At 56.6% G+C, this 27,780-nt stretch overlaps 1 protein-coding gene across 1 annotated transcript; it reads right to left on the bottom strand.

The window, feature by feature from the left end:
- Window positions 1-208: 208 nt before the first annotated feature.
- Window positions 209-27,543, bottom strand: CAMKK1 (calcium/calmodulin dependent protein kinase kinase 1). Its single transcript, XM_037133046.2, has 17 exons — window positions 27,429-27,543; window positions 20,900-20,983; window positions 20,233-20,635; window positions 19,309-19,356; window positions 18,781-18,834; window positions 18,321-18,372; window positions 17,918-18,051; window positions 17,306-17,342; window positions 16,500-16,521; window positions 15,152-15,240; window positions 11,904-12,103; window positions 9,760-9,813; window positions 8,977-9,050; window positions 7,152-7,239; window positions 6,845-6,973; window positions 4,413-4,516; window positions 209-2,342 (listed from the first exon to the last, which is right to left on the bottom strand). The coding sequence occupies exons 3-17, from the start codon at window positions 20,590-20,592 to the stop codon at window positions 2,270-2,272; spliced, it is 1,518 nt and encodes a 505-aa protein (XP_036988941.2). The 5' UTR covers window positions 20,593-20,635; window positions 20,900-20,983; window positions 27,429-27,543; the 3' UTR covers window positions 209-2,269.
- Window positions 27,544-27,780: the final 237 nt, after the last annotated feature.

The raw sequence follows: 27,780 nt of genomic DNA, 5'->3' as shown, positions 1-27,780 counted from the left end.
AAGGGAGCACGGAGAGGACGTCCAGCCCATGTCACAGGGACTCCTGCAAGGCTCCACTGGGACTTTTGCTCCATGAGGAGTGAACAGCTCCCCAGGACCAGTTCCCCAGTACCCCTGGGCCCCTGTGAATCAGGCAGGGCGCCTTGTGGGCAGCCCATCGGCTCCCAAACATCCTGTCCTTCCAAGTAGGGGCCATAGGACCTGCTGGGGAGCCTGGACCCATCCTCCTTGCCACCCCCCAGCTCCTCCCACCGTCCTGCTCAGACCCAGCCAGAAGAGCCAGCACAGCCAGCGGGTGAGAACACACACACTCCCAGAGGCACGGTATGAACGTGCAAAGTTTTTTTGTTTGTTTCTTTAACTCAAGAAAGGGCTTTTATTGTTTTTAACTCACTTCCTGAGAAGTTAATTTTTAAAACACTCTTATGGAGTTTGTTCGTCACTTGTGCTACATTCAAAACAAGGATACCAACCAAACCCTCGGAGATGGGGTGAGCCCCCATCAGGGCCGTGAGCTGGGCAGTGGAGCCAGGCCCGCCTCTGAGGTCTGTGAGGGCAAGTCCAGTGGATGTCGCCCCCCGGAAACTCCACCACCAGGCCCCAGCACAGAGATACTCGAAAAGAAAACCTGCGGATCCGTGACTGGTTTCCCATGAACCCTATAAAAGTGTTCTTAAAACAGTACTGAATTACATTTTTAAGCCCTGGGTTATGATGCCTTAGTGGAGATGAGCCAGGGAGAATCGTGGACCCATTGACAACAGGCCGCATTCAGCTCGTAGCTTAAATAGACATAGAAACTATGTTACAGCTGCATGTGCCAGTACAAGACATGCGAGTGTGCTGTGTGCAGCAGATGGGCACGCACATGCGAATGTGCGCGGAGGCGCGACGTACACCCACAGGCACAGATGCACAGGACGCAGGCACCCCTCCAGCCCAGCCTCCCTCTCCTCTCCACACAAGTCCTCCTGCGATAGGAAACCCAACGCTGGCGACCCCGATCCCTCGCTCGGCCCACGTTTTCGGGGGAGGTATCTGAGGCCTGCTTTAGTCTCCTCTGAGGGTCAATTTCTCGAGCATTTGGCCAGTGAACACCAAGCCATCGGAGAATCCCAGAGAGCAGCCGACGTCTGCTCCAGCGTGGCCAACTCCACACGCACACTGTGGCGCTCCAGCTCTGGGTCGGCGGAATGGCAGCTGTCCTGGGGGAGAGGCAGTGGTGGAAGGCCCACCTCCCTGTGGCCGCCGGCCAGCACGCATGCCCCACCGAGGCCCACTTCCAGCACGGCCTCCAGCTGGGGCAGCTTGTCCTTCATCGTAGGAATGTGAGGGCAGCTTCTGGGGCCAGATGGTGAGGCCAGTGTGGGATCAGAGACTGGATTCCAATTTCTTCAGCCCTGCAAGTCCACAGCCCTGTGAGTCCAGGGTGTCGGCCCCTGGTGTCTCTCTTGCAGCATGGCTCTGAGGAGCCTCAAAGGGAGGGAGGGATATGGGCAGGGAAGATGGGGTGTTCCTCGTTCAGGTCTCTGCTCAGGCTTTAATTCAGCCCATTCTTTGGATAGTGCTGAGTGTGAAACACAACCCAGGAAGGTCAGTCCAGCTCACACAGCTGCAAGTCACGGTGGGGGGCTCTAGGAACCAAAGCCTTGGAGAGGTCATCTGATGTTCCCAAGCAGGTCTTTGTGTCCCTCCCCCCATGTTAGAAACAAAAGTAAAAGACAATGAAACATGAATCTGAATTCTCCAGTACTGGCCCCGCCCTGTGAGGCCCATAACACCTGCCAGGGACTCAGAGACTACACACCAGTGTCCTCAGCAGACATGAGCTCTGGCAGCCCCCACCCTGAGATAGGCAGCTGAGCCAGGCCTGCCCAGCCCCTGCGGGGGTCCGCTGTGATGGTAAGCCAGGCCTCCCCTCCCATCTTGGTTTCTTGCCTCCTGCATCTGGGCCTTGCTAACAAGCCAAGTGGGATTTCTAAGGCACCACATATACCTTCCTTCCCCATAGCACAGGTCCCACCAGGGAGAGCCAAGACGAGGAGAAAGGCCTCGAGGGAACCCTGCCCGCCAAACCCCAGAGGCACACATTCTAATCCTGTCGCTTGACATGCGCAGAGGTCATGCAGCACAACAGGGGAAGGGGAGCCAGGAGGGGTCCGCGGTCCCCAGCCCCCACCCGCAGGGGCGACTGTTGGCATGAATGTGGTGGGCCTTTGGAGGCGCAGGATGAGCGTGCTGCTGGGTGGCCCGGGGCGCATGCAGGGGCTCAGGACGCAGCCTCATCTTCTTGGACACCGGGGAGCTCTGGGCTCTTAACCCCTTCGCCACAGCTGTCTTTCCTGTTCAGGGGATACGAAGGACAGAGGGACCTCAGGGCTCAGAACATGCACTCAGGAAAGACACTCCTGCACACACTCGTAGGCATCCAGACCCACCAGCTCTCAAATGCCCCTCACCCGCTTCCCCAGGCTTGCCACACGCACTGTGCCCCTTGCCGGTCCTCCAAACCCCAAGCCCCAGCCCACAGCTCTCCACGGCTCCCTACCCAGCCTGCCTTCTGGAGCCGCTCACAGTCTGACTCCGCTGACTTCCCTACGTCCTTGAGCACCTTGCAGGCCTTCCACATTGGCCCCCATCAGCCCCCACAGTCCCGAGCAGGGGGGCTTTACATTTTCTTTGTCCTATGCACACGGTAAGTCTGTCTGTCAGTCCTGGGGTGATATCAACATATTCAACAGATTCTGGCACCTGATGTTTCTCCTAAGACCTTTCCTCTTAAAAGGACCAATGAATGGGTTTCAATGTCTTAAAAAAAGAATCAGTTCCACTTAACTCCACTGTAGGGTTTCAACAATTATCCCCAAACGTAAAACACATCAAGGACAAATTTGGAACTCTGTTATGACATAAAACATACTTTTCAAAATTGAACTTGGTTCACAGAATTATAGAATTTTATAGCTGGGACGTATTAAGCCCAGTACTTAACACAAGAAAACTGGCCTGTCTCCCCATGGACATGCCTATGAAAGGACAATGACTATCTTCCTCACTTGAAGTCCAGCCAAGCCCTGTGCCAGATGGAAGGTAAGCTAGGTAGGCACTGCATGCATCTTTAACCAGTGATGGGCCTGTCCCACCACCAGGGGGCGCAAAGTCATAGGCACTGAGAAGCTGTGACCAGTTGTCCAGGCTTGTTTTGTCATGATTTTGGCTAGGCATGTGCTCCTTGCATAGTCAGTCATAGCTCCTTCTTTCCCTCTCAGAAGTGGCTCCGTTTGAATGCCAAATACGAGATCCCCTCCACTAAGCCCAATTCCAGCATCAAGACCTGCAGACAGAAGAGACCAGGGAAGCCCCTCCCGCAGCCCTGGCCAACTTACAGAAGAGACAGGGACCAGGAAGTTCAGTGACATCAAGGCCACTCCCAGGCCTCACCCCTCACTGACCAGAAAGTGTGTCAAGAGGAGGGTAAGAGGTTATAGGGACAGCCCTGTGGGTAAGCAGCCTCTGGAAGGGAGCAGACACCAGCTGGTGCGTGGTAACGGGACCTGGCCCTGCTACAGAGCCCGCTTAGAAGAGGGCAGCCTCACACAGCACCGGTGTCTGGGCTGCTGGACGGCGCACGTCAAAGTGCTCCTTCCAGGGAGGCCGAGGTACCTGGGCCGTGTCTGGTGCACCCGCTCTGAAGAGCACACCATCTCCGAACCTGGGCTGGAGACACTGCGCCTCCTCCCTGCGGCTTCCCCCACAGGCCGGAGGAGGGCAGCTGACTGCCCGGGGCCACATGCAGGTCCAGGGCCCTCTCACGGCCTTCTGTCTGAAGAGCCATGCACAAACTCCAGCAGACCTTGTGGGCATCCCAAACTAGCTCTTATGTTAGTGGGGGGAAATGGACATGCTGAAGACCAGGCTCTCAGAGGTCTGGGGAACTGCTTTTCTGACTTCTTCTAGCAGGTGCTGAGCACACATGCCTGTTCATAGTGGGAAGCCTTCAGCAAATAAGGGTTCCTCTTCCCTGGCCCAGCTGGCTGGCCTGCCTATGCTTACTTGCTGCGCAAGTGTTTACAAGGCACCGAGAGATGGCTGGAGGTAGCACAGGCCTCAGGCACTGGCCTGTGTCAGGAAAGCAGCTAGCACTGCCCCACGCAGGGAGGAGTCTGCAGAAGTACCTTCCCTCCGAGCTGAGCCATCCCCCTACAAGGAGCAGCCAGGAGGCCTGGCTGCAAACCTCTCCCAGGCTGCCACAGGCTGAGGGAGGAGGTGCAGATGGGACCTGCTCTGAGACCCAGCCCAGTCCCCAGGCTCCGGGCTCAGCCTGCACAGCCCGAGGACTGAGAGGGGGGCTGTGCTACCACCCCCGCCCCACCCCGGCGAGCGCCCTGCAGGTCTCAGCCACCAGTACTTACAACAGTAAATTTCCTGGAACAGACATGGATCGCTCTTCCTTCCGTGCTTGGGGCTCAAAGGGGTTCCCGAAGGAACGCTTTCTCAGCATCGACTTAACCAGGATCTAGGGAGGACACGTCAGTCAGCACAAGGAACGTGGCTCCCAGACTCCCAAACACACCAGCAGCCTCTGCTCTGACTCCCTGGGGGCAGCTGTTCGATGGGCTCCCTTTTTTTAAAAAATTATTATTAGTTTTTAATTCTCCCCTGAAGATGTTTCTTGATTTTAGAGAGAGGAAGAGAGAGAAGGACAGAAAGACAGACAAAGACATCAATCAGTTGTTTCCCATACATGCCCTGACTGGGAATCAAACCTGCAACCTTTTGGTATATGGGATGGTGCTCCAACCAACAGAGCCACAGGCCAGGGCTGAGGCCAATGGGCAGAGAAAGGGAGAGTATTCCAGGAAAGAAAATGACAGGGGCATGGAAGGTGATAGTTGGGGGAATTCTGGGAATGGGGAGGAACCCAGTATGCCTGATGCATGGGGGGCTAAGAGGCTGGAGGAGAAAATGAGGGGTCAGGGACGCCAGGCTGGAAGTGGGGGCTTTATCCTGAGGGCGTGGGAAGTGCCTCGTGGCTGAGGCAGGAAAACTTCAGAGAGATGGGCTGTGCCGGGCAGAGCAGAGGAAGCTGCGTGGTGCCCCGAGGAACACGCCAGGAGGGGCTGCTGTACCCTTGCTCTCTGACTGTCCCTCCTCCTGCAACAAGCACGATTCCATGACCCTGCCCACACACATGCCAACTCACACACACGCCAACTCACACATGCATGCCAGCATCAGGGTGCACTCGCTCGTTCATTCACTCAGCCTGTCAATCAAGAAACTGACTGGCGTATGGTATTTACTGAGTGCCTACCATACGCCAGACACTATTCTAAGCACTGGTGATACCACTGAGGCAAAAGTCCTTGCCTCACAAAGCTTATATTCTGATTGATGGGACAGGCTAAATATGAGACAAATCAGTAAAATACATGGTAGTTAAAGCTAAGGGCTAAGGAGAAAACAACAAAACGAGGATGGGGATAAGGTATGACCAAGAGGAGGTTAGAACTTTAGGCAAGGCACCGGAAAAGGCTCGCCTCTCACTGAGAAGGTGACTGTGGAGTGAAGACCTGAAGGGAGTGAGGAGGCGAGCCCTGTGGATGGCTGGGCAGGCGCACCTGGGCAGGGAACAGACGTTCAAAGGCCCTGGACTTTGTAGGCAGCCGCCTACATTGCATGTGGTTGGAGCCGAGGTCATTAGGGAATATGAGGTGGGCAGGACAGCCAGGCTGTGGCTCTTACTCCAAGTGACATGGAAGCCTGAGAGAGCAGGATCTAAGCTGAGACATGGCATGGTCAGGTCACCAGGACCACCCTGGTTAAGGGTGAAGGTGAGGGTGAAAGCCAGGGGACAATTTGGGAGGTTATTTCAGTGCTTTAGGAGAGAGGGGATGTGGCTATGAGCAGGGAAGTGGCCGCAGGGACCTTGTGGGAGCTCACCAGCTCCAGGAGACCCACAGAGCCCGGGAGTTCTACAGAGCACAGGACTGTAGCTAGGTGGCCCAGCCAGGCCCAGACCCAGCAGGCCGACCCACCCACAGCACAGCCGGGCTCTCTCCTGGCCCTGTGCTCGCCTGGACTCACTGGTGTCACAGTGAAGGGACGACCATGGCTCTTAGTTTTCCAAAACCCCCAAATGGCCGTAAGGGGCTACATTAGAAACTTCCAACTGTGAACGTGGAAGATGTCCAGAGGAAGATGAGAAAAACTACAATGGGAGAGGGGAAGGAGGGGGGCATACAGATGGTGCCTAACTAACATATCGGGGGGCCTGGGGCCACTTCTCCAATTCAAAGGCTCTCTAGGCCTTGGCACCTAATATAGTACCTGGAAAACAGCAGTGCAATAAATGTTAGGAAGGAAAGCCGGGGCGGGGGGCGTTGAGGAGGAAGGGGAGAAGGGAATGCTTCTTCTAGCCATGGTGAATGCTGGCACTCAGCAAGGGCAGTCTGTTTCGTAAAATCATTCATCCTCACCCTGGCTGGTGTGGCTCAGTGGACTGAGAACCGGCCTGCAAACCAAAGGGTCACAGTTCATTTCCTAGTCCCAGCACATGCCTGGGTTGTGTGCCAGGTCCCCAGTAGGGGCACTCAAGAAGCAACCACACATTGATGTTTCTCTCCCTCTCTTTCTCCTTCCCTTCCCTCTCTCTACAAATAAATACAATCTTTAAAAAATCATTCACTCTCCTGACCAAGACTCCAGAACAGTGGGCCTCCTTCAGTGGTCTGACATTGAGGCTGGCTGCTCAGGCGGCCTCCTAAACACAGGGTCCAGCACAGGGGGAGTCTCAGGCAGTGGCCAGGCCCTCCTAGGGCAAGAAAGCCCTTCCCCTTCTTACCACTGTGGTCCAGCTGGGGATGAGCTTGACCGAGTTCTTCACCTCCTCCTCGGTCACCTCCACCATGCTACAGTGCTCCTCCTCTGAGGGAAGGGGCTCTTCCCCGTTCTTGGTCACCCAGGGATGCAACTGCGGAGTCGGGGGGCAGGGAGAGGTCAGGGCCACAGGCAAACAGACACCTCGTGAGCTAAGGCCCGTGGGCATTCCACCAGCAACAGCCTCAACCCCAGGCACACATGTCCTGGGGCAGGGCTAGAAACTGAGGCCTGTTTGCTGGGTCCCCGCCTAAGACCTATGGTTCCCCCACCTTGATGTCTGGCACCCCAATTCTCGTCTCTGGATTCTTGTCTAGCATCTTCAGGATGAGGTCTTTGAGCTCCACACTGACCTCTGGCCTAAAGACAAAAGGAAGAGATGAAGGGGAGATGGTTGATGATGATTCTTTCCTTCACACCCCTCCCTCCCCACCCTGATCTGGGGGTCCCCTGATTGGCACCCCAGGGCAGAGATATACCCAACCCTCATTTCAGACAGCAGGCAAGACACCCCCAGGATGCCAGGGTAGAAGGACAATTTCAGAACAAGTGTGTGGATATCCTTCTTCCCTGAGAAGGAAGTAAGGCAATCTCCCTCGGGAGGCCGAGGCCACAAACATGAACAGAGGTCCAGGGGTACCAGACACCTCCTTGTGTGGCAGAGATGCTGAGGGTAATGTGAAAAGAGTCACTTTATGGAACACCAGGACACCTGCCACACACCATCTTGTCACTCCTCCACCTGGGAGGTGGCCAGGAAAGAGTCTCCTTGACGGAGGAATCTGAGTCCCAGAGAGGTGAGTGCGTTCACACACTGCTGCCCAGAGGGGTGAGGGCGGGGAGGAGAGGCCACGGGGGGGGGGGGGGACCACAACTCTCAGCCCCACGTCCACCTGAACCACCTCTGCACAAGCTCCAGGCTTCTCTGCTACCAACATTCTCGGGGAGCCCGTCCCTCCAGGCCAGCAGAGAAGAAACCCACTCTCGGGACCACGGGCCTTGGTTCCCCCTGCCATCCTAGATACCGCATCCCTTTTAAAACTCCTGGGCTGGGAGAAAGACAGCCCAGGCAGGGGTCCTGCGGGAGGAAAGGCCCGGGAGACAGGCCACGGCAGGAAGGGTGGGCGCCAGGCTGACCGGCGCTGCAGGGCGAGGGAGCAATGTGGTGGCAGGAGCAGCGGTCCTGAATGCCAGGGCCAGGACGAGGCCTCCTCCGGCGGCCTTCGGGGGAGCTTATAAAAACTTTAAGCAGAAGATAAGGTGAGATTTATTTGCTTTTCAGGGTCAGCCTGACTGTGGTGCCGAACTGAATGCAGGCTGGCAGCAGGGAGAGCACGGACCGGTGGCTGGACAAGGCTGAGGCCTGAACTAGGCAGGTGCCCAGGTGGCAGTGCAGCCGAGAGACACACAAGAGGGGGACCTGAGAGGGCTTGGGAACCAGACGGGAAGTGCACACACAGGAAGTGGGCGCAGGGAGCAGGGGTCATTGAGGATAACGCCCAGGTCAGTTTGTGACCTGCCTTGGGCATTCTGAGTGAACAGCAGAAGGGCCCTGGAAAATGGGGAGCCATGGAGGCCAACGTCATTGTCAGAAGAGCCGTGGAGGAGCAGGAAGGCCTCTCTGCCCCGCCCCTCTGGGCTCAGAGACCTCTGTCTCCAAGGAAGGGAGGGAGGGAGGAAGGCCTGGCTTCAAATCCCGGACCCCTCCTCCAGAGACTCCACTTATCCATCTGTGAAATGGGGCAGCACGCTGGCATCTCGAAGCCCCTGCCACCCCTTGTGGGGGAGCGGAGGCTCTGCCAGGTCCTGGGTCTGCATGGGAATGGTGCCACTGTCCCCCGCAGGCCTTCAGTGAAGGAGCAGTGTGAGTGTGTGCCCGACTCCCAGCCTCAGAGCTCCTCTGCACGATGAGACCATCCACCCAGGTGTCTCAGTGACCTAGCTCCACAGGCTCACCCTCTGTCTGCTCAGCGGCCCCTCCCAGGGAACACGAGGCTGCCTCCAGACCCAGAGGTGGAGGTGGGACCCCCCAAGGGAAAGAGCTCTGCTAAAGGCATGCCTCCCGGGGTGGGCGGGAGCCCCTGGTGGGCCACTCACTCCTCGGGAAACACCACGTCCTCATTCTTGATCTTCCTGTGCAGGGCCAGGATGTAATCATCGATGAAGGGGCACTGAGGGTGAGGAAGCAGACAAAGGATGTGGGCCCAGGGCCTTAACTCATGCTAGAGACCAGCCCCAGCTCTCCAGGGCTCGGGGGCAGCTCTGGGACCCCCATTAGTGGAGAGGAACCTCACTGAACTTGTTCGGGGCCCGGCTCACTGTGGGTGCTGAACCAACACTGACGGAACAAAGAAGTCCCTGAGGAAACCGTGAGCCACCTGCAGAGAGGCCTCCACTCCTCGGGCCTGGAACTGGGGCGCACGTACACTGAGGCTCCCTCCTGCTCCTCAGTGCAGTCACTAGAGTGGGAGCCCCTGAGGACAGGGGTCTTGGCCAAGTCAGTGTGGGGTGTCCCCGAGGTGCAGCCTGACCCAGAGCAGGGTTCAAAAAACGTGTTGCATGGATGAAGGAGTGAGTGAATGTGTGAATGAATAAATGAATGGCAGCAAGGGACAGAAGGAGAGGGGGCACTCTGGCTGGGAAGGGGTGCCACCACCTCCCCCTACCCGTGGGATGGCTGCTGGCCCAGGACGCCTGCACATGAATTCCCTCCCAAGGGAATAAGAGAAACCAGAAAAAGCCTCTCTTCTCTTGGTCTTCTCTGTGCAAGTGGCCTCTTGCAAGTGTCCCTTTACTTTAGGACACAAAGGAAAGGCCCACTCCTGTCACCGATCCTTGTTCGGCTGGGCCCAGCCCAGGGTCCCACCCACCAGGACTCACCTTCCCATAGACAAAGCAGTACAGTGTGACCCCGGTGGCCCACACGTCCAAGGCCTAGAAAGGAGACAGCTCACATCAGTCCCCCCAAAGGAACCATCGCTCCTTGCCTAGCCAGTGCCGGTGGGTGTGGGGGACAGTGGGGAGGGAAACCTCCTTCCTCAGCTGTGCATTTGCTCAGCAAACACTTCCAGGCCCTCACTCGGTGCTGGCCCTGTGCTGAGCCCTGGGACACAGGGGTGACCGGAACAGGGCCCCTGTCCTTCAAGGGTTCCAAGTAACAGGCCCAAACCAAAGGCATTTTCAACTCAACAGATGCAAAACTTCCTTCCTCTAGCTGGGGTGTCCAACCTTTTGGCATCTCTGGGCCACACTAGAAGAAGTGTTGTCTTGAGCCACACAGAAAATACACAAACAGTAACAAAAACTGATAAGCAAAAAAAAATGGCTTTAAGTCAATTTTTGTGTTAGGCTACATTCATAGCCACCCTGGGCCATGTGTGGCCTGAGGGCTGTGGGTTGGACACCCCTGGTCCTACAGGGTCACATTTGCTGTGCCCACCACACAGATGCACCCCTGAAATGATGGTTGTATGGAGCAAATACTCGCCAAACCAGCTCATCCTCCCTTCTCCTGAGGGTCCCCTGGAGAAGCTCCGCCTTCTTCCTGACCCTGCCCGTGCCAAGGCCCGGGTCCTTGGCCGCCTCTGTGACTCCCCCCAGACGCTCCACGCTCCACTTCTAACAAGTGCTCTCTGTCTATTTTCCCTCTGGGAACTCCACCCCCTCTCCTCGTAGCTGCTTTCTCTCTTATGTGAGTGATTCTCAAATCTATACCTACATACTCTAGCCACGGATGCCTCATCTGAGTCTAGTCGGAGAACACCAAACACAACTGACATCCTTCTACAAAATAACAGGCCTGTTCTCTTCCAATGTTAAGGTCAGGAAAGAGAGAGAAGTCGAGAAGTCTTCTAGATTAAAGGGCACCAGGGATGTGACAAGTGAATTACATGCTGGACTCTGGATCTGGCCTTGACCCAGAGAAAGACAAGGCCACGAGGAACCAGCAGTGGGACAACTGGTGAGATCCGAGTAAGGCCGAGCAGAAAGTAGTCTTTTATCAATGAGAAATTTCCTGATTCTGTGCATTGTACAGGGGTGATGTAAGAGAATGTCCTTGTTCTCAGAAAATGTTCTCTGGAGCATTTAAAGGTACAGGGGGATGGCGGCACCGGCGTAACCCGAATGGTTCAGAAAGGTGTCACATGCACACACAGGAACAGATGGACAGCTGGTGAAAGGCCAGCAGGCCGGAATGTCGATAACTGGCGAGTTTGGGTAAAAAGATACGTGGGAAGTTTTTGGTATTATTCTTGCAATTTCTTAGTAAATTTGGAGTTATATCAAAATTAAAAGTTAAAAAAAAATCTCTATCTGTACCCCTGACCTCTCTCTTGAGCTCCACGCCACACGCATATCCAGATGCCTCTCGCCCACCGCCTCCTTGGCAGGGCGAGGGGGGGGGCAGCAGGCATTCCACAGGGAGAACAGCCACACGCCGGGGGACACGCCGGACTGCAGGCCCTGCCGGAGGCTGTACCCACTGCCTCTGTCACTGAGGAGAAAGCCCAAACCTCCAGGCCTTCGCCCTGCCCGAGCCCCACCGTGCCCAAGCCCTGTGCCCATACGTTCCCTTGTATGTTCTCTGGGCCCCGCCTCCTCCTCAAATCCTCCCCATTCTCCCAGGCCTAGTTCCAGCCCTTCACGTCCAGGACGTCTGAGGAGAGCCTCCAACTCCCGAACATGAGCTCTCCTGCCCTTTCTGCCATGTCCAGGAGGGCGGAGAGCTGGCCTGTCCGGGCTTTCTCTGTTCCCCAGTCCAGTCCAGAACTCAGCACAGAGCAGCTGGCAGAAATACCTATAGGGGAAACTTGGGGATGTTTTGCTGGGACATGAGAGGAGATCAAAGCTGGGATGTTTGTCAGACTCTAGGAAGAGAGAAACATGCAGGAGGGTACTGTGTTTGGTGTTCGCCTCCGAGACCCAAAGACCTGGCACCCCCAGGTTGGAAATCAGGCCTCAGTGCAAGCTTTCCACCCCTCCACCTGAACGCCAGCCAACCCGGCCCAGGTTCTGGAAGCTACCTTTCCACTGAAGCTCTGGCCGGAATCAGAAATGGCCTCCGGGGCCATGAATGCCGGGGTCCCGGCCGTGCTGGACAGCTGGGCATCGTTCCCCTCAAACTGGTTGCTGACACCAAAGTCGGCGATCTTCACGTGGCCATCGTCCCCCAGGAGCAGGTTGGACGGCTTGATGTCCCTGTGGATGATCTTCTGGTAGTGCACTGCAGAGAGAGTGGCTGCGGCGTCGGCGGGGGCTGCGGCCCAGGCCCCACCCGCCGGGGAGCCGTCTGGAGCTTCAGGTGGGAAGGAGCCCACACACACTCCTCGCATGAGGACCTCCGCTCACTCTGCAGTGAAGGCTTGGAGGTCAGCCCAGGAGGTCAACAGCAGAGCCAGGACTAGACTCTGAGGAGCCTTTGGACTCCAAGTCCAGTGCTCTCTCCACGGCAGTCAAGGCACCTGTTGCTGAGGGGGGCAGGTCAGAAAAACCTTCCAGAGGGAAGGTCTTCACGAGCCCTTTCCCGCTCTCCCATGAGACTGCAGTCTGCAGGCCCAAAGCCCATCAACTGCCACCACGCAGCCCCCACCCCCAGTCTGGTCAGATGCTCCTGCTCCTTGGACTCAGGGTGGGCTGAAGGAGATTCAGAGCAGGAGGGCATCCCAGGCCTTGGGACTGCTGGGACCAACACGGCTGGGCCGGGGCCAGCCTTCTCCAGCAGGCTGGGAGCTCGGGCTGCTTGCTGGGCTCAGCACTGCTGGGAAGAGATGGGCAGCTCAGGCTGAGAGAAGGCGCTGACCCCGCCACACTGCCATCCACTATAGGTTGCCCCTCAGCAAATACTTTCTTCTGGACCGACAGACCCCAGGATGTTGGAGAGGAGGAAAGATGGAAAGGGAAGCAGGTGAGGGGAGGGGAGGAGGACAGGAAGGCTGGGGCCAAGGGATGAGTGTTAATAACAACAACAAAACTGATAGTCCTAGAGTGACTGCAAGTGAACCTCAAGGAATTTGACACCTAGACACCTAGCAGGGCAGAGTTTCAAGGGCCATGTGCTTGACCGTAGAAAGCAGTCTCCCATTCTTTTCTCAAATCCCGGTCTCCCCCTTGAACTCCAGGCTCTCTATCTACATGGGTATCCAGTAGACACCTCAATATATAGCTCAGTATTTCCTAAGAACACGTCTAATTCAGAACTTGACTTCTCTGTCAGTAATCCCCACCACTGCCACCACCAAACAAACAAGACGGGAGACCCCTGCTCCTCCGCTAGTCTTTCCTGTTCAGGGTCTCAGACCACACATCCAGGTCATCAGCCAGCCCTACAGACCCAGCCTCCAAGGTCCAGCTCTGCCTCACACCTGTGTCACTGCACTTGCCCCGTCTGTGAGAACCGGGCCTGGACTCTCTGGCTGGAGCTGGGCTGCCCCGATTCCCCCTTCAAGGGTCAGAACCACAAGGCAGGTGCTCAGCACCCGGTGCCTCCATTCGCCTGCCTGTGCAGCCCCTGGTGCTCACCAGTCCGCCTCGACGGGTTGGGTATTGATGAGGCTTTACTCAAAAGTCAGATGAGGTTAGCTTGGTTCTTTGTTTTGGGGTTTTGTGGGGGGGGTAGAGGATGGGAGACAGACCCTCAAATGAGAAGAAAGTCCCAGGATAGGACGGGGGTGGAGGCCAGGCTGGTACAGGGCAGTGCCCGCCACTGCCCATACCGAGGATAAAGTGCCCCCTTCCTTTACCTCAAGGCCCTTGCTAGGGACTTTCTGCAAAGCCTTCTTCTCTTTGCGCCTCAGTTTCCCCACACGTACAAAGAGAATATTAGTCTGAGGGCACTGGAGCAGCTCAAGTGAGATAGAGACAGTGCTGGCTTCTGTCACCCAGCTGGGTCCCCACCCTCGTCCCCCCAGGGCAGGAATCTGCTCCCGACAAACCAAGCTAAGATTTTTAAATATTTTAAAAAAGATTCTATTTATTTATCTTTAGAGAGAGGGGAAGGGAGGGAGAGAAACATCAGTGGGTGGTTGCCTCTCACACATCCCCCAACTGGGGACCTGGCCTGCAACCCAGGCATGTGCCCTGACTGGGAATTGAACCAGCGACCCTTTAGTTTGCAGGCCAGCACTCAGTCCGCTGAACCACACCAGCCAGCGCAAGCTAGAATTTTGGAAAGGTGGGTCCCACTCCTGCTCCCCAAACCAGGCCAGAGGCCTCAGTGCCTGGGGGCCCTCCCCATGACCAGTGCTGGCCACCCCACCTCCTTCATGTCTCCTCCCCACTGCCACCGTCCTAATCCAGGACTCACCATCTGTCACTTGGCTGTCGAAACAGCCTCCTCCCTAACCAGCGGCCCTTTATCCAGCCACCGCACAGCTGCGAGACAGAGCTTTCTAAGGTGCAAATCCTATCACACCTCTCTCTGGCTTTGAGCTCACAACAGACATGAACATGAGAGTCCTCACGGAGGCATTCCCAGCCCTCCAGGTGTGGCCTGAACAGAGTCCTTTCCCACCGCCCTCCCACCCTGGCTCCTCAGCCAGACTGAACTTCTCCCCATTCTCAAACAGTACTGCTCCTTCCCTCTGTGCCTCCACCAGGCTGTTCTCTCCGCCTCTCATGCTTTCTCCCACCATCCCCCAAGCCTGGCCAAGGAACTCCTGCCCATCCTTCAGGACCCTGGTCACAAGTGGCATCCTCCGGGGAGCCTCCCTCGGCCCCTCCGTGCTGTGGCAGCCACCGTGACTCCCCAGCACTGCACCGCACCACCTGCCTGCTTAGGCCACGGTCCCTCCCACTAGGCTGTGAGACCCATGAGGTCAGAGCTGGGTCCTTGTCATCTCCCTGCCCCCAGCCATGACTTAGTAGGTACTCATAAGTGAATGAATAAAATGCATAAGTGAGTGAATAAAGGAAATCCAGAGATAGAGGCTAAGCTAGCTTGCCTCCTGAGCTCTTATCCCCTTTGGGCCCCTCGCAGTAAATCTACGCGGCCACCACACACAGGCTCCAGGACAGGAGAGACTCTGGAGCAGCTGAACTTGAGTCTCTTCCTTCCCACATCTCTCGAAGCCCTGTACAGAGGCTAAGCTAGGCTAGGAACTCAGCAGAGAACAGATCTGGCCAGGGTCCAGGGCCCCGCCCCCAACTGAAGCTGATTGGCAGATCAGTGCTGACTGACAACAACCGCTCAGAATCTTCTGAGCCTGGGCTCCGCCCCCTCCAGTGTCCCCCCATCCCATCTCCAGTCGCAGGCAGCAGGCAGCCCCTCACTCACAGTACTCAAGGCCCAGGATGATGTCCCTCAGGTAGAGGCGAGCTTGTTCCTCTGGGAAGGGCTTGTCACAGGGCACCTCCATGACTGGCCTATGGAGGGAGGGGAGAAGGATGTTCCACTGAATGGGATTGAGTAAAGGCAGGTGGCAGGTAAAGGGGAACAGGGGCTGAGACCCTCAGGCCACTCGGGACCTCCCGGGAGCCTTCTATGTTCAAATGGATATCTAGAACCCAAGACACCAGCTTTTTCCTCCCATATGTCATGAAAACTTAAAAATACACCTAGACACAAATATCCCATTATTACAACCACTATCATTTCAATAGCTTTATCTTAATTTCTGCTGGGCTTGATATTCCTTCTCCTAAGTACTTAATTACCCATAATGAATCAGTTGCAAAGATGCCACATGGAGCAATGTTTTCCACATTGTGGGTCCAGACCCAGTGCAGGGTCATGAAATCAGTGCAGTGGGTGACTGCCCCAGGCTGAACCCTGACCCGGCATTTTCCCTAACGAAGTAGACTATGGCAGAGTTACATCATATATAATGAGGATGTGTGCTGTTGTGTAAAACTTTGGTTTAAGTTACAGGTATAGATGGCCATGTGAAACTCGTATTTCTCACTTGGAATGGAGGTCAAAAACATTTCAAAGCCCCTGAGTCTTAAAGGGACACGACTGCTGGCCCCCTCCCCATACAGGTCCCTCAGCAGAGACACAAGCCAGCGCCCGCATTCATGGCCTCGGCTGTCGGGGCCCCCAATCCACCCAGGCCTGTGCCCACTATTCCGTGTCTGCTGCTCTGCCAATGCCCTGAGAAGGCCGAATACGGCAAACATGAGTTAGAATCCTGGGTCTCACCAGGGACCTGCCGGGTGATGCCGGGCAAGCCTCTTCTCCCCTCTGAACCTCAGCTTCCCCTCTTGTAAATGGGAGTGAACAGAGTACCACCCACCCAACTCACAAACCTGCGAAGTTGAAAGAACTCTTCAGAATTTGAATACAAGTGAGAGTCGAGTCCCTTCTCTACACTTCTGCTCAAGAAACAATCCTTTCTTCTCCCTTTCTTCCACCAAAATCTTTCTTTCAGTTCTCCAAGGCCTGGTTCAAAACCCACCCCTCTTCCAGAGGCCTCCCTGACCATTCCTGCCTCACTGACCTCCACCAGCCTACAATGAATCGTCCTCTTGGTCTCTCATCTCCCCCCAGACCACAGCTTCCCCAGGGCAAGGCCTGGGCCTCTTTTTCCTTCTCTTAGAGTAGCCGACCCTAGGACTTGGGTCACGTGAAGGGAAAGCAATGTCTGGATGAGACTTGACCTGCCTGATCAGAATGGGGAACTCACCCCTTTCTCAGGAGGTCAAACACTGAAAGAAAAGAAAAGAAGAGGAGGTAAGGTGCAGCCAGGCTGGCAGAGCAGGTGATGCCAGGGCCCCTCCCTCTCCTGGAGGGTGGGAGAGGGGGCAGGCATGCAGGCATACTTGAGGGGTCCCATGGTATCAGCGGAGGTAAGAGTGGGCTCTACTAGGGACCTGCCTCATCTGACTCAGCATGAACCCCTTTTATGTGGCAGAGGTGGGGCAACTGAGAGTCAGAGGAGGGGCAGAAATTTTTCTAAACATCACAGGAGACAGGTAGGTAGAAGAGGGAGTGGAGTCTACAGCCTTGACCTTTAATCTGTAAGCAAGTGTTCATTTCTTATGCCCTTTTTCCTGAGCACCTCTGAAGCCCAGCCATGAACCAGGCACCGTGAGCTTACGTTAACAGCATTAGTATTAATAACTGATACGTCTTGTATACACAACTCATTTACTCCTCACATCAACCCTGTGGGGTAGATGCTATTATTATCCCCATTTTACAGGTGAGGAAACTGAGGCACAGAGCTATTAGATGAGGTCTGGGACCCCACTTCATGTAGCCTGCTACCTGTATCTACCTGACTTACTGTTTGGTCAGCAGAGTCAGGGCTTGGAAACCCCTGTTGATTCTAACTGGATATTCTGAGCCTGGTTCAACAGGCTGGGCAAGGGAATCCAGGGCTGGAAAACATGTGTCTCCTCCCTGCCCCATTGAAGGCCATGTGTATCCCCAAGGAGCCCTTGGACCAACCCCAGGTAAGCTGCTTTGGGAATGAGCTGTATCACTCACCCAAGTAGAGATTGTCCTCAGCAGGGTCGTCCAGGACCTGGTCAGAGGGAGCAGGTACGGGGTCGGACTTGAGGAGGCCTCTGACATGGGGTGAGAATGCCAGGTCTCCTCGTCCTCACCCGCCCCGGGACCCCCCGGTACACTTGGCAGTTACCCAGGACAATGGAGCAGGAACTGTGCAGCCACAGATAGATGAGGCCTCAGAAATCACTGATGCTCACCCTCAACGAGACCTTGAGAACATCCCAGAGCGGCGTGAACTGACCCCTAAAACCCTGCTGCAGTCCCTGCCCCAAGTCCAGCTGTGTCCTTGGAGGTCCCAGCCACATCTGCTCTCTTGGCAGGATCCCTGGGTCTGTGCCCTACAGCAGGGGTCCCCAACCTCTGGGCCACAGACCAGTACCTGTCCAGGCCTGTTAGGAACCAGGTGCACACATAGCAGGGGGTGAGCTTGAATGTAATGTGCTTGAATCATCCCAAAACCATCCCCCACACCACTATCTGTGGAAAATTTGTTTTCCATGAAACCAGTCCCTGATGCCCAAAAGGTTGGGGACTGCTGGTCTATAGGACTTGGGCACAGGTATCTACCCACTCACCACCACCTCCTACCTCGATCAGCTTGACCACATTCACGTGGTCCAGCTTCTTCAGGATGGCGATCTCCTGGTACACCCGTTCCAGGGGCAGCAGCTGCTTGCCCGGTCCTCCAAGGGCAGCCTGGGACCCTCTTGGGGGAGGGCGACCTGTGGCCAGGAAGGGGAGTCAAGCCCCTGTTGCAGGAGCCTGGGCTTCACTGTAGACCTGCAACCAGCCTCAAGCAAAAATCTCGCAAGATCATGCATGGTCTTATCCCCTACCCACCACGCACCTGCCCAGCGCCAGGTCTCTGCTCATGTTGTCTCCCCTTGACCCCCAGCCCTAAGGAAGCCTAGCTAGGGACTGAGGTTTCCTCCTCCTCCTTCTCTGTTCCCTGGCTGGGGGCCCCCAAGCACAGAACCCAGTAGATACCTACGTGGAAAGCCATACTGCTTCAGTAACTTCTTTTTGGAAAGAACTTTCATTGCCTGAGAAGGGAGGGACAGAAATGTCACTTGTGTGCAGCCACCAGGACCTAGAACAGGCTGGATACATGTGCACTGAGTCCAGAAAGGCACCCTGGGTGGGCCCCTACATGGCAACTAAGGGGATGGCTGGATGTGGTTAAGCTGGGTGAGGAGGCAGCCACTTCTGAGTCTAGGCCTTACCCCTACTCTTCAAAAAGCCTTTTTGGAGCTCCTCCCTCAGAGGTATCAGTCTCCGATTGCATATCCCCAGGGTCAGGAAGCTCACTTCCTTTGTATACCCCCAGGGACAGGGAGCTCACTGCCTTAAGAAGCAGTGCTGCCCTCTGTCTTCCCAGCACAGCTTCTGCCCATCCCCCAGGGTCCTAGGGCCCAGCTTGGGCAGTACCTCCCTCCTATCCCCAGACTCACATAGTGCCTGTCTTCACTCTCGTTATAGGCCAGCCTCACCACTCCGTAGGCACCCTGCAAATAGGCACTGGTCAGGCCTGCCTGGACAGACCAACCTCCCCAGGGCTAGTTCAGGAAAGCAGGAACCTGAACAGCTCTGGCCCCTTCCTGCTGCAACCCCTCTTCCACCCCCACTACCAATGGGCATAAAATTCAGGCAGATGGAGAGGGGGGTCCTGTGCCCTAGTAACTGCCCCACCTGGCTCAATGCAGCCTCATGCCCCCCCCCCCATCCCTCCCTGTCTTCCATGAAAAACTCTGGGGAGTCAGGAATGGAGACTCATCTCCAACCCGCCCCCCTCCCCACCAGTAATTTCCTACTTTCCTACGGTAGAGGAAATTTTCCTCCCTCCCAGGCCTGGGCCTTCCTGCTTCTGCCTCATATTCCCAGAGGGGAGAAGAGACTGCACAAAGCAGAGGATCCTGACGGGCTGCCTACACAAAGCCCAGAATGAAGTCCTTGCTGTGGCTGGCCTGCCCCAGTCCTACCTTGCCAATCTCGCTCTGCAGCTTGTACTGGTTCAGTTGCACACAGTCCTGGGGAGGGGGGGGGGTGACGGGGGGAGGAAGTATCAGGTAAAGCTTGATCCAGAGGCAGCCTCAGGAACCTGTTCAGGAATCAGTCCTGGCCCCAGGCCCATCACTCCCAGGCCCCAACGTTCATCAACCTTCCAATTTGGGACAGGGAAACGTGGTGGCATCAACACAACCGACAGTGACAGAAGCCTCACGAAGGGGGAGCCATGGCTCTGCTTTGCTCCCGTGGAAGCGGTAAAGGAAAACTACACTGATTTCTGCCTGGATGCTGGAGTTTGGGAGACCCAAGTCTGTAAGAAGCCCAGAGGCAAGTGTTCCCAGAAGCAGCTGAATGGACAGAGCACATGAACAAGAAGGAAAAAAGACAAGAGACCAGAGCCCTGGCTCCGCTGTAAAAAGCTCAGCCTCTGAAGGCTGTAAACTGCTCAGTACTCAGTTTTATATTCAGATCTAAGTGGCAGTGACAGAGCCCAGGGGGAGCCCAGAGGTGGGAAGCTTGCTGGTAGCTTCTGAGCCAGAGCAGACTCAAGGAGGCAGGATTAGAGCTGGGGGTTCAGGTCGGGGAAGTCATAGTGGGAGGATACTATGTCTATCTTCAAATCTCTAAGAGGACTTCTTGGGGGACTAGGAAGGGGTTTCTTTCCAAAGCCTGGACTGGGTAAGGGTGGGAATGGTGGGGCTTATAGGACCCACAGGTTGCCTCAGATGAGTTCCCCTGGGTGGGAAGAGGCCTTACTGTGAGGTAGTGAGCTCCTCAACTCTGGAGGTGTGCAAACCAAAGGCTAGACAGCTGTGTGGCAGGGATAGAAATAGAATGGGTCTTCACTGAGAACTGCTAAAAAGCTCATGAGTGCCCCATAGCTCTTCCCCACCAACCTCTGCATCTGAGATGGCCACGTGGTGGGACTCGATGGTGGGCCTCCGCCAGGCCCGTGGGGAGATCTGGCTGGCAGGCCCTGTGGTGTAAGGCCCAGCCCGGGCCTCCAGGCAGCTTCCTGCTGGCCGTTCCTGCAGGGAGAACTTCCTTGTTGAGAGGCTGGGCCGTGCTGCAGGGAGTCTTGAAGCACTGCCGGGGATCACAGAGGCAGCTCTGGCCCGCGGCGGGGGTTCCACACTGTTCCTGGCAGGCCCTGGGCTGCCATCTGCCTCCTCCAAGTGGGCCACATCAATGGCTGCCACTCGCTCCACCAACTCTGCCCGAGGGTCCTGACAGCAGACCGCTGGGCCGCCCTCCATTGCCACAGTCAAGGGGGTTCCTCTGTGCAGCCTTACTGAGAACCTGAGAAATGAGGGCAGAAGAGGCTTCAATTCTGGCCATGGAGCAAGGTCAGGTTTCCAGGCCCTCCCCCATTATAGCCACAACCCTATGGGTCCCACCTCCATGCCTTTGCCCTGACTATTCCCTCTGCCTGGGTTGCCAATATCCAAACTTGGGCCTGTCCCTACTAACTGTAGGAATTCCAGGGACTCATCTGACTCTACTGCCCACCAGCCCTCTAGACCTCAGTATTTAGATCTGTAAAACAGGCACATTCACGTCTACCTTGCTGTCCTCACAGGGAAACAGGCAGAATCTGAGACTCTGGAGCCAGAACAGACACGGGCAGAATGCTGGACGCCTGGCAGCCTAGGGAGAAACAGAGTCTAGGGTCAGCCCAGGCCGGGATCCAGCAGACAGCCCAGTGACTCACCAGCCCCACCCCTTGACAGCAGAGCATTCCACCGCTGCTGCCTGGAAGCTGAGCTGGGCACTGGGGATGCAGAGACCAGGGAAGGCCCACACGCCTCCTCCAGGGAAGCCTCTCTGATATTCCAGCCCCTACCCCCGGCCCTCTCACTCCTTCCTGGAAGATTTCCCTCAGCCTCTCTCACCTCCTCCAGGGAGGTCTCTGAAGGGCCACAAGGCAAGTCTCCCATTACTCTCTTCTCTACCCCCACAGAGCCTGCCGCCCAGCTGCTCTGGGGAGGGGGCTGCTGCACTGGTGACTGTCAAGAGAGACTCCACTGCACTAAAAGGTCATTCTTTCTTTTTCCTTCCAGTTTGTATGGCCAAAATGTTTGCCACATCTGTTCAGGCTGAGTTGCTCCCCTGGCCTGGCTTTGCACCATCCCTGGCCCTACTGTGGGCTGAGCCCCAGACCAGGCCAGAGGCCAAGAACTTGAACCCCACATCAACCTCCAATCTCCAGCCCACTGTCTTTGGCTGAACTCTGACCCCAAGCTGAATCCTGACACTCAGGCTAGGACGCCATTTCTGCCCCAGGCCAAGCAGTGGCCCCACCCTAGCTCAATGCCCCTCCCCCTTCTTGGGCCAAAGTAGGCATTTTCTCAAGAATAGGAAGTGAGTGGACTCCTGACCCTCTGCTCTTCCTGTATGGTGTCAACTTCCTCTGTCCCCACACAGTGACTCTGAGAACACAGGAACACAGGTCTCTGTTTTACCCCTCACTCCCCCATCATCTTGATTTGACAGATGTCAAGAAGGCAGGGCTAGCTGGAGCCCATGGGCCACCGCACAGCCTGGCCTGGGTTTTGGTCCTGCCTGCCAAGCCATGTGAGACCCTGGGCAGGCTCCTTCCAGACCCTAAGCCTCAGTCTCTCCATCTGTCCTATGCATTCGAAACCATCCCTTCCCAGATTCCCTAGGGCCAGAGCAAGGCTTGGAGATGGATCATGGGTACAGGTGTGTTCCAGACCCGCGTGCCTGGCACACAGGTACTGAAGGAGTGCAAGCCTGGAAGTGGTGGAGCTGATACAGACGCGCAGAAAGGAAGGGGGAAGGGAATCCAGACCGGTAGCAGGAAAAGGTGTGGAGGAGGCACCTAGAGGAGCATGCGTGTTGTGTGTGGGGTGGGGTGGGGGGCGCTGGTCAGGTCAGAGCATCAAGGAGACCTCTCTGGAAGAGCTGAGAGAGGAGTGAGTAGAGTCGGGGCATCAGGGATGTGTCTCCCGAAAAGGGCTGAGAAAGGAGTGAATAGGGTGGAGACCTAAGAGAGGCCTCCCTGAAGTGGGTAAAGGGGGCAGTGAATGGGGTCAGAGTACTGGGGAGGCTTTGGAAACCAGGTCCCTGGCAGGGAAGAAACCAAAGCTGGAGGGAGACCTCCAGGCCTGGCCCACCCACCCCACTCCTCCTCGTAGGCGACCCTGTTGCTACCTTACTCTGTAGACCCCCTCTCCCACCAGAATATAAACTCCATACATTAGGGCTCTTGGCTGCCTTGTCTCCATAAGATCCCTGGTGTCTGCAGCAGTGCCTAGCACAGAGTAGGAGCTTGATATGTATTTGTTGAATGAATGAGTGGTTGCCATAGTGAGCATTACAGCCCTGTTCCTTTAGACACTGGGAAAGCAGCCTCAGAGAAGGGACCCCTACAAACCTAAGGACCCAGCCCACAATAGGGAATGAATGTGTTGGGAGTTCCTGCCCTGTGGTCCAGGGCAGGCACCAAGGGACAGAGCCACTACCCACAGAGGGCAAAGGCTGCCCTAGCTCACCAAATTTGCATGATTTTCCTGAGGCTATTACCCCAACCAGAGGCCATCCTGCTTTATCTCCCTTCCCCTTTTCTCAGAGGGGTAAGAGTCTCAGCAAGGGGCAGGGATGGCACACAGTGAGTGAGGGCAGAGCCTTCCCACTCCAGCTCCAGCCTGGGGCCCTGTTACCTGGTTTAGGCTCCGCACCTGCCTGGCTGCAAGCCTGTGAGCAGGTGACTGCACTGTACAACTGGGTTTTCCTCACCTGCGGGAGTGGGGCTGCTTGCCGGCTCGGCTCCCTGAGACAGGGAGCTGTGAAGAGTGAAGCAGTGAAGGCCCACGCGGGGCCCAGGATCGGCCACCCGAAGGAGGCTCGGGGAAAGCGAGCTGTTGTTGTGCCCCTGTCGTTGTGATCGCCTGGCACACGCAGTGGCCCAGATGGATGCGCGGGCGGCACCGGGCTGCCGTGAGGGCTGACGTCAGGCCCTCCACCCTCCCTCTTGCCTGGATCAAATTCAGGTGACTAAGCACGACTGTGCCATAGGCAGTTCGGGAGGCCCCAGGTTCCTGCCTCTGGTCCAGGCGACAGGGCCTGGCGCCCAAGGCTGTGCATGTGAGGGCATGTGCCCGCACGAGAGAGAATGTGTGCGAGCAGGGTTGTAGGCCTGGGGTGATGGCATGTGTCTGCATATGTGTGTGTGGGAGGGGTTCACCCAGAGCCCTGTGTCTGTGTGGAGACAGAAATCTGTCAGCGTGGTCCATAGGGATCATGTATAAATGTGATCGTGTGCACTGAGAACCTGAACATGGGTCAAGTTTGAACCTCCTACACCACTGCCTGTCCACTAGCCTTGTCTACTGGGCTGGGCCATGTGTCTTGGGAAGAACCCAGGCCTCTCTGGAGGCTCCCCCAGGGACATCTCTCAAGGTCCTCCCAAAGCCTAGGCCCCAGTAGAAGCTTTGTAGAAACTGATTCAGCAGATAGCTACAGGCCACATGGGCAAAGAGAAGGATGGACAGGCTGAGACCCAGGCCCAGGGCAGGGCAAGGTCTCCTCCGGGCAGGGCGTGCCTCCCAGAGTTCAGCCTAGTCCTAGTCTGAGAACGGTCAGACTCAGGCCTTCCCTCACTGGGAAAAGCTACCCCGGTGCTGTCTTCACAGGCTGGAGATGTGCTGTCTTAAAAAAGTCAGAGTATCTTGCAGCCTCAGTTTCCTCATATGTGCATCAGATAGATGGCTACCATCCTGCCACCTCCCAGGGCTACAAGGCGGATAAGATTGTGGACAATGAAGCAGTCTGTGCCTGAGCAATGCGGGACTGGGATCAGTGTCAGGAAGCCACCAACCAGAGCCTCAATGTACAAATTACAACCCCAAATCTGCCCCCCTGGCTCTGGGAGGCCTGGCATATTATTCCCCTCAGGCTCATCCTCCCAGGCTACAGCCGCCACCCCCAAGTGTCTGGCTACTCCCAAGGGATCCAGACTCTGGCTCCAGATCTTGCCAGGCCAGGCCTTCCCCTCAGGATGTGTCCCATCCACCTGGGTCCCTCAGAGCAGGACAGAGCAGGCAGATCCTGCTCTCGTCACTGCTGGTCCAAGCAGCCCTGGCTGGGGGGACTTCAGACACCAACCAGGCCTCCTTCAGAGTTCTGGAAGGTGGCTGTGAACCTCAGAGCCAGGCTGAGCAGGAGATCAGCCATGATCCAGGCAGAGAGGACACGGCCCTGACCGACAGAGGACTAGCAGAGAGAGGCTGAAGGAGGTAGGTCTAGCCACCCGTGCCAGACACAGATGGTGGCCCGACATTGCTGAGCCATGTTTGCTCCTGACAAGTGTCTGGATGGCCCAGGCAATGGGTGCCCTTGGTGGCTCCCGCCTCTGCTTGGGATGAGTCAGTCCCCTCGAGGGAGGCCCGGGAGGCTGGTGCCAAGTCATGCTTGAGGATGCCTGCTGGAAGGACACCCCCTTCCACTGCCCCCAGGGAGGCCCCAGGCACCAAGATGGGCTCTGCCTGATTCTGCACGGCAGCCCTCAGCACACCCTCAGGGCACCTTGGCTGCCGGTCTCCGGGACTCACCCTCTACCTCTGTACCTCCTTATCTCCACACCAGGTCTGTGCCTCCACTCCAACTCTCTCCAGCTGGCTGTCTCCTCCCCTCCCGTTCCTGGGCAGCTCAGACTCAACAGGCCCTGATTTAACTCGGCATGTCCCCTCAAGTCTGCTCTTTCTCCTCCGCCCCCATCCTCCCAGTTCTCCCAGGCCAAAACCGAGGAGCCCTCCTCATCACCCACCTTCTCCCTTTCTCCCAGCTTTGCTCCCCGACCCTGTACTTACTCTGCACTCTGGCCACACCACACTACTCACAGCTTCCTGAACTGCAGACTGGGTTCTGCTGCCAGGCCTTTGTACAAGCTGTGCCTTCTGCCAGGAACACACCTCCCTCTCCTTTGTTGCCAGAGGACAGCTCAGACATCTCCTCTGAGGTCCCTCCCGGATCTCCCCACTGCCAGGGGAGGTCACCAAGTGGATCGCCTCTCAAAGTCCAGATTCAGGGCCCCATTTTCCCTCCCAATTGCTTCTACCTCTAGGCTCACATCCCGACCACACCCCACCCCATCCTCCAAACCAGTTACTAGAGGGAATATCTCTATCATGCAAATATAGTCACAGTTCTCCCAGACCAGGAACTTGGAATCTGGAAGAGAGAAGGACAAGAGGCCTAGCCTTAGACTAGGGGCTCATGGGCTGGGGAGCAGTCAGGGACACAGACTCCTGGGATGCAAGTCCAGAGTTGTTCATTCATGTAACAAATACGCACTGAACACCTGCTACGTGTGATGGGTACTGGGAGATAAAGCCATGAACCAAAAAGGTCAAGTTCCTGCTTTTCTTGCAGTTTAATTTCTACTGGGGGCAAGAAGAAACAAACAAGAAAGCCTGTAATTAACAGATGATATGTCAAGTGCTATGTGCTATGGAGAAAAAGATAATCATGCAGGGGGACCAAGAGTGAAGGGCTGGAGCGGGTGCTATTTATACCATGTGGTAAGGAAAGGACTTTCTGATGCATTATTTGAGCAGAATCTGATGGAAGTGAGGGAGCAAGCAGTGTGGACATCTGCAAAGGACATTTCAAGCAGAGGAACCAGCACTTATACAGGCTGTGACATGGAGCAGCGCTCATTCTGTCTGAGGAACAGCAAGGAGGCCAATGTGGCTGGAGGGGGGTGTTCAGCAGGAGAGGTACCTGATAGTGACAGAGTTACACCTGGATGAGAAAGCCCTGTCATTCACTGTGCCTGGCCTCAAGGATGGCTTCCTGGAAGAGGTTTCATTTAAGCTCTTTCATGACTGCTAAGTAAGGATTTCAGAGGGGGAGAGGACAGAAGTTCACACTGTGCTTGACAGAGAGCCATTTCCTGGCTGGGACTCAGGGACTGGCTTTGGGGTGGGGGTGGGGGGTGGGGGGGTTGGGGGTGGATTATAGACAGGAACCAGAAGGGCCTGAAAAGCCAGAGGAGGATTTTAAGGAAGGGAATGACTCAGAACGATGAGTTTTAAAAGGATACTTCTGCCTGCTGTGGGGATTGAGGGTAAGAGACCAAAGAGGAGGTAGGTGTCACCAGAGTCTATGGGCCTAGGACACACCCTGGTACACAGTGGGTGTTCAGTCCACAATAGAGCACACAGTGGGTGCTGTATGTGGGAGTGAAGGTTGTGGGGGAGACTAGTGCATCTTCCCTGGGATCCTCAAGGCCACAAGCTGTGTGTTCCTCCTGGCCTCCTGGGCCCACTTGGCAGGGATACAAGTTAATGGCCAGGTGCAATCCTGTGACCTGGGACATAACCTTCTCCACACATCCCTATACCCTCAAAACACACACACACACACACACACACACCCCTTCGGGACAGGTGCGTGCCATTGTCCGTGTGACCCACCTTAACACACCACTCTATCCCAGTAATGCACCCCCCCCACACACACAGAAGCACACTCCGGTGTCCACGTGACACATGCACACCCGCCTCCAAAGACCACACACACAGGCCCCCACGCACGTGTGCGCCCTCCCAGCTACCAGTTCTGTGCCTGTCTAGCCCCAGAAGCCGCAGCGCCCACCTCCGCCGCCCCCCTCCTTTCCCTTCCACCCGGCCTCAGCCAGAAGAGGACAGCGCAGCTAACGCCACACGACTAATCAGTCCCATTCAGCCCCCGCCCTCTACCCCAGCTCTGGAAGGAAGACTCAAAGGAGGGCCTACGGGAGGTGCGCTTCGCGAAGATTTACACGTGGGTGCACTCGTCTGGGCCCACTCCGCAAAGACACCGCCTCTCACCAAAAGCTAGGGCGGGGGTGGGTACTGCGCCGGGTATGAAGGCAGTCCGGCGGACCTGGGCTGAGGAAAAGACGCAGATGGCGGGGTGCCCGCATAGACTGTCCCCGCTACCGGCGCAGACAGAAGCAGGTTCCAAGAGGCACCGCGTAGACCCGGCCCCGCAGATGTAAGGGGGAGGTTCCTCGCACGGTAAAGGTCCCGGTCTCCGCTGTTAGGAGTTCGTCCCCTCGGGCTCCCTGGTCCCCGCAGACCCCTACCTTGTCGCTGAGTGACAGTCTCCGTGGCCAGCCGGGCGGCCAGGCACGCTACCGCGCGCGCGCACGACCCCGCCCGAAGCGTCCGGGCGGGGATCGCCCAGCTCAGACCGCCGGCGCCGCGGCTCGAAGCAGCGCTCGCTCCCCCGCCCGGCGCCGCGCCGGGCCCGCGCTCATTGGTTAGACTGCGCTCCCTTCCTGCCACTGCCCAATCAGAGCCCGGGATTCCCGCCCGGCTCCTAGAGGGGAGGGGTCGCGGCGGGCCCTTACCCCCAAGGGGCGTCTCCCACTGTTGTGGAGCCAGGCCTTCTACGCCCCTGTTGCCCCGAAGCAGGCTTCCTGAAGTACCCAAAAT

Source organism: Artibeus jamaicensis, unplaced genomic scaffold, assembly GCF_021234435.1.
Source record: "Artibeus jamaicensis isolate MK-2021 breed Jamaican fruit bat unplaced genomic scaffold, CSHL_Jam_final contig_777, whole genome shotgun sequence".
In the NCBI taxonomy this organism is placed as follows: domain Eukaryota; kingdom Metazoa; phylum Chordata; class Mammalia; order Chiroptera; family Phyllostomidae; genus Artibeus; species Artibeus jamaicensis.
This window is presented reverse-complemented; position numbering and strand designations above follow the sequence as displayed.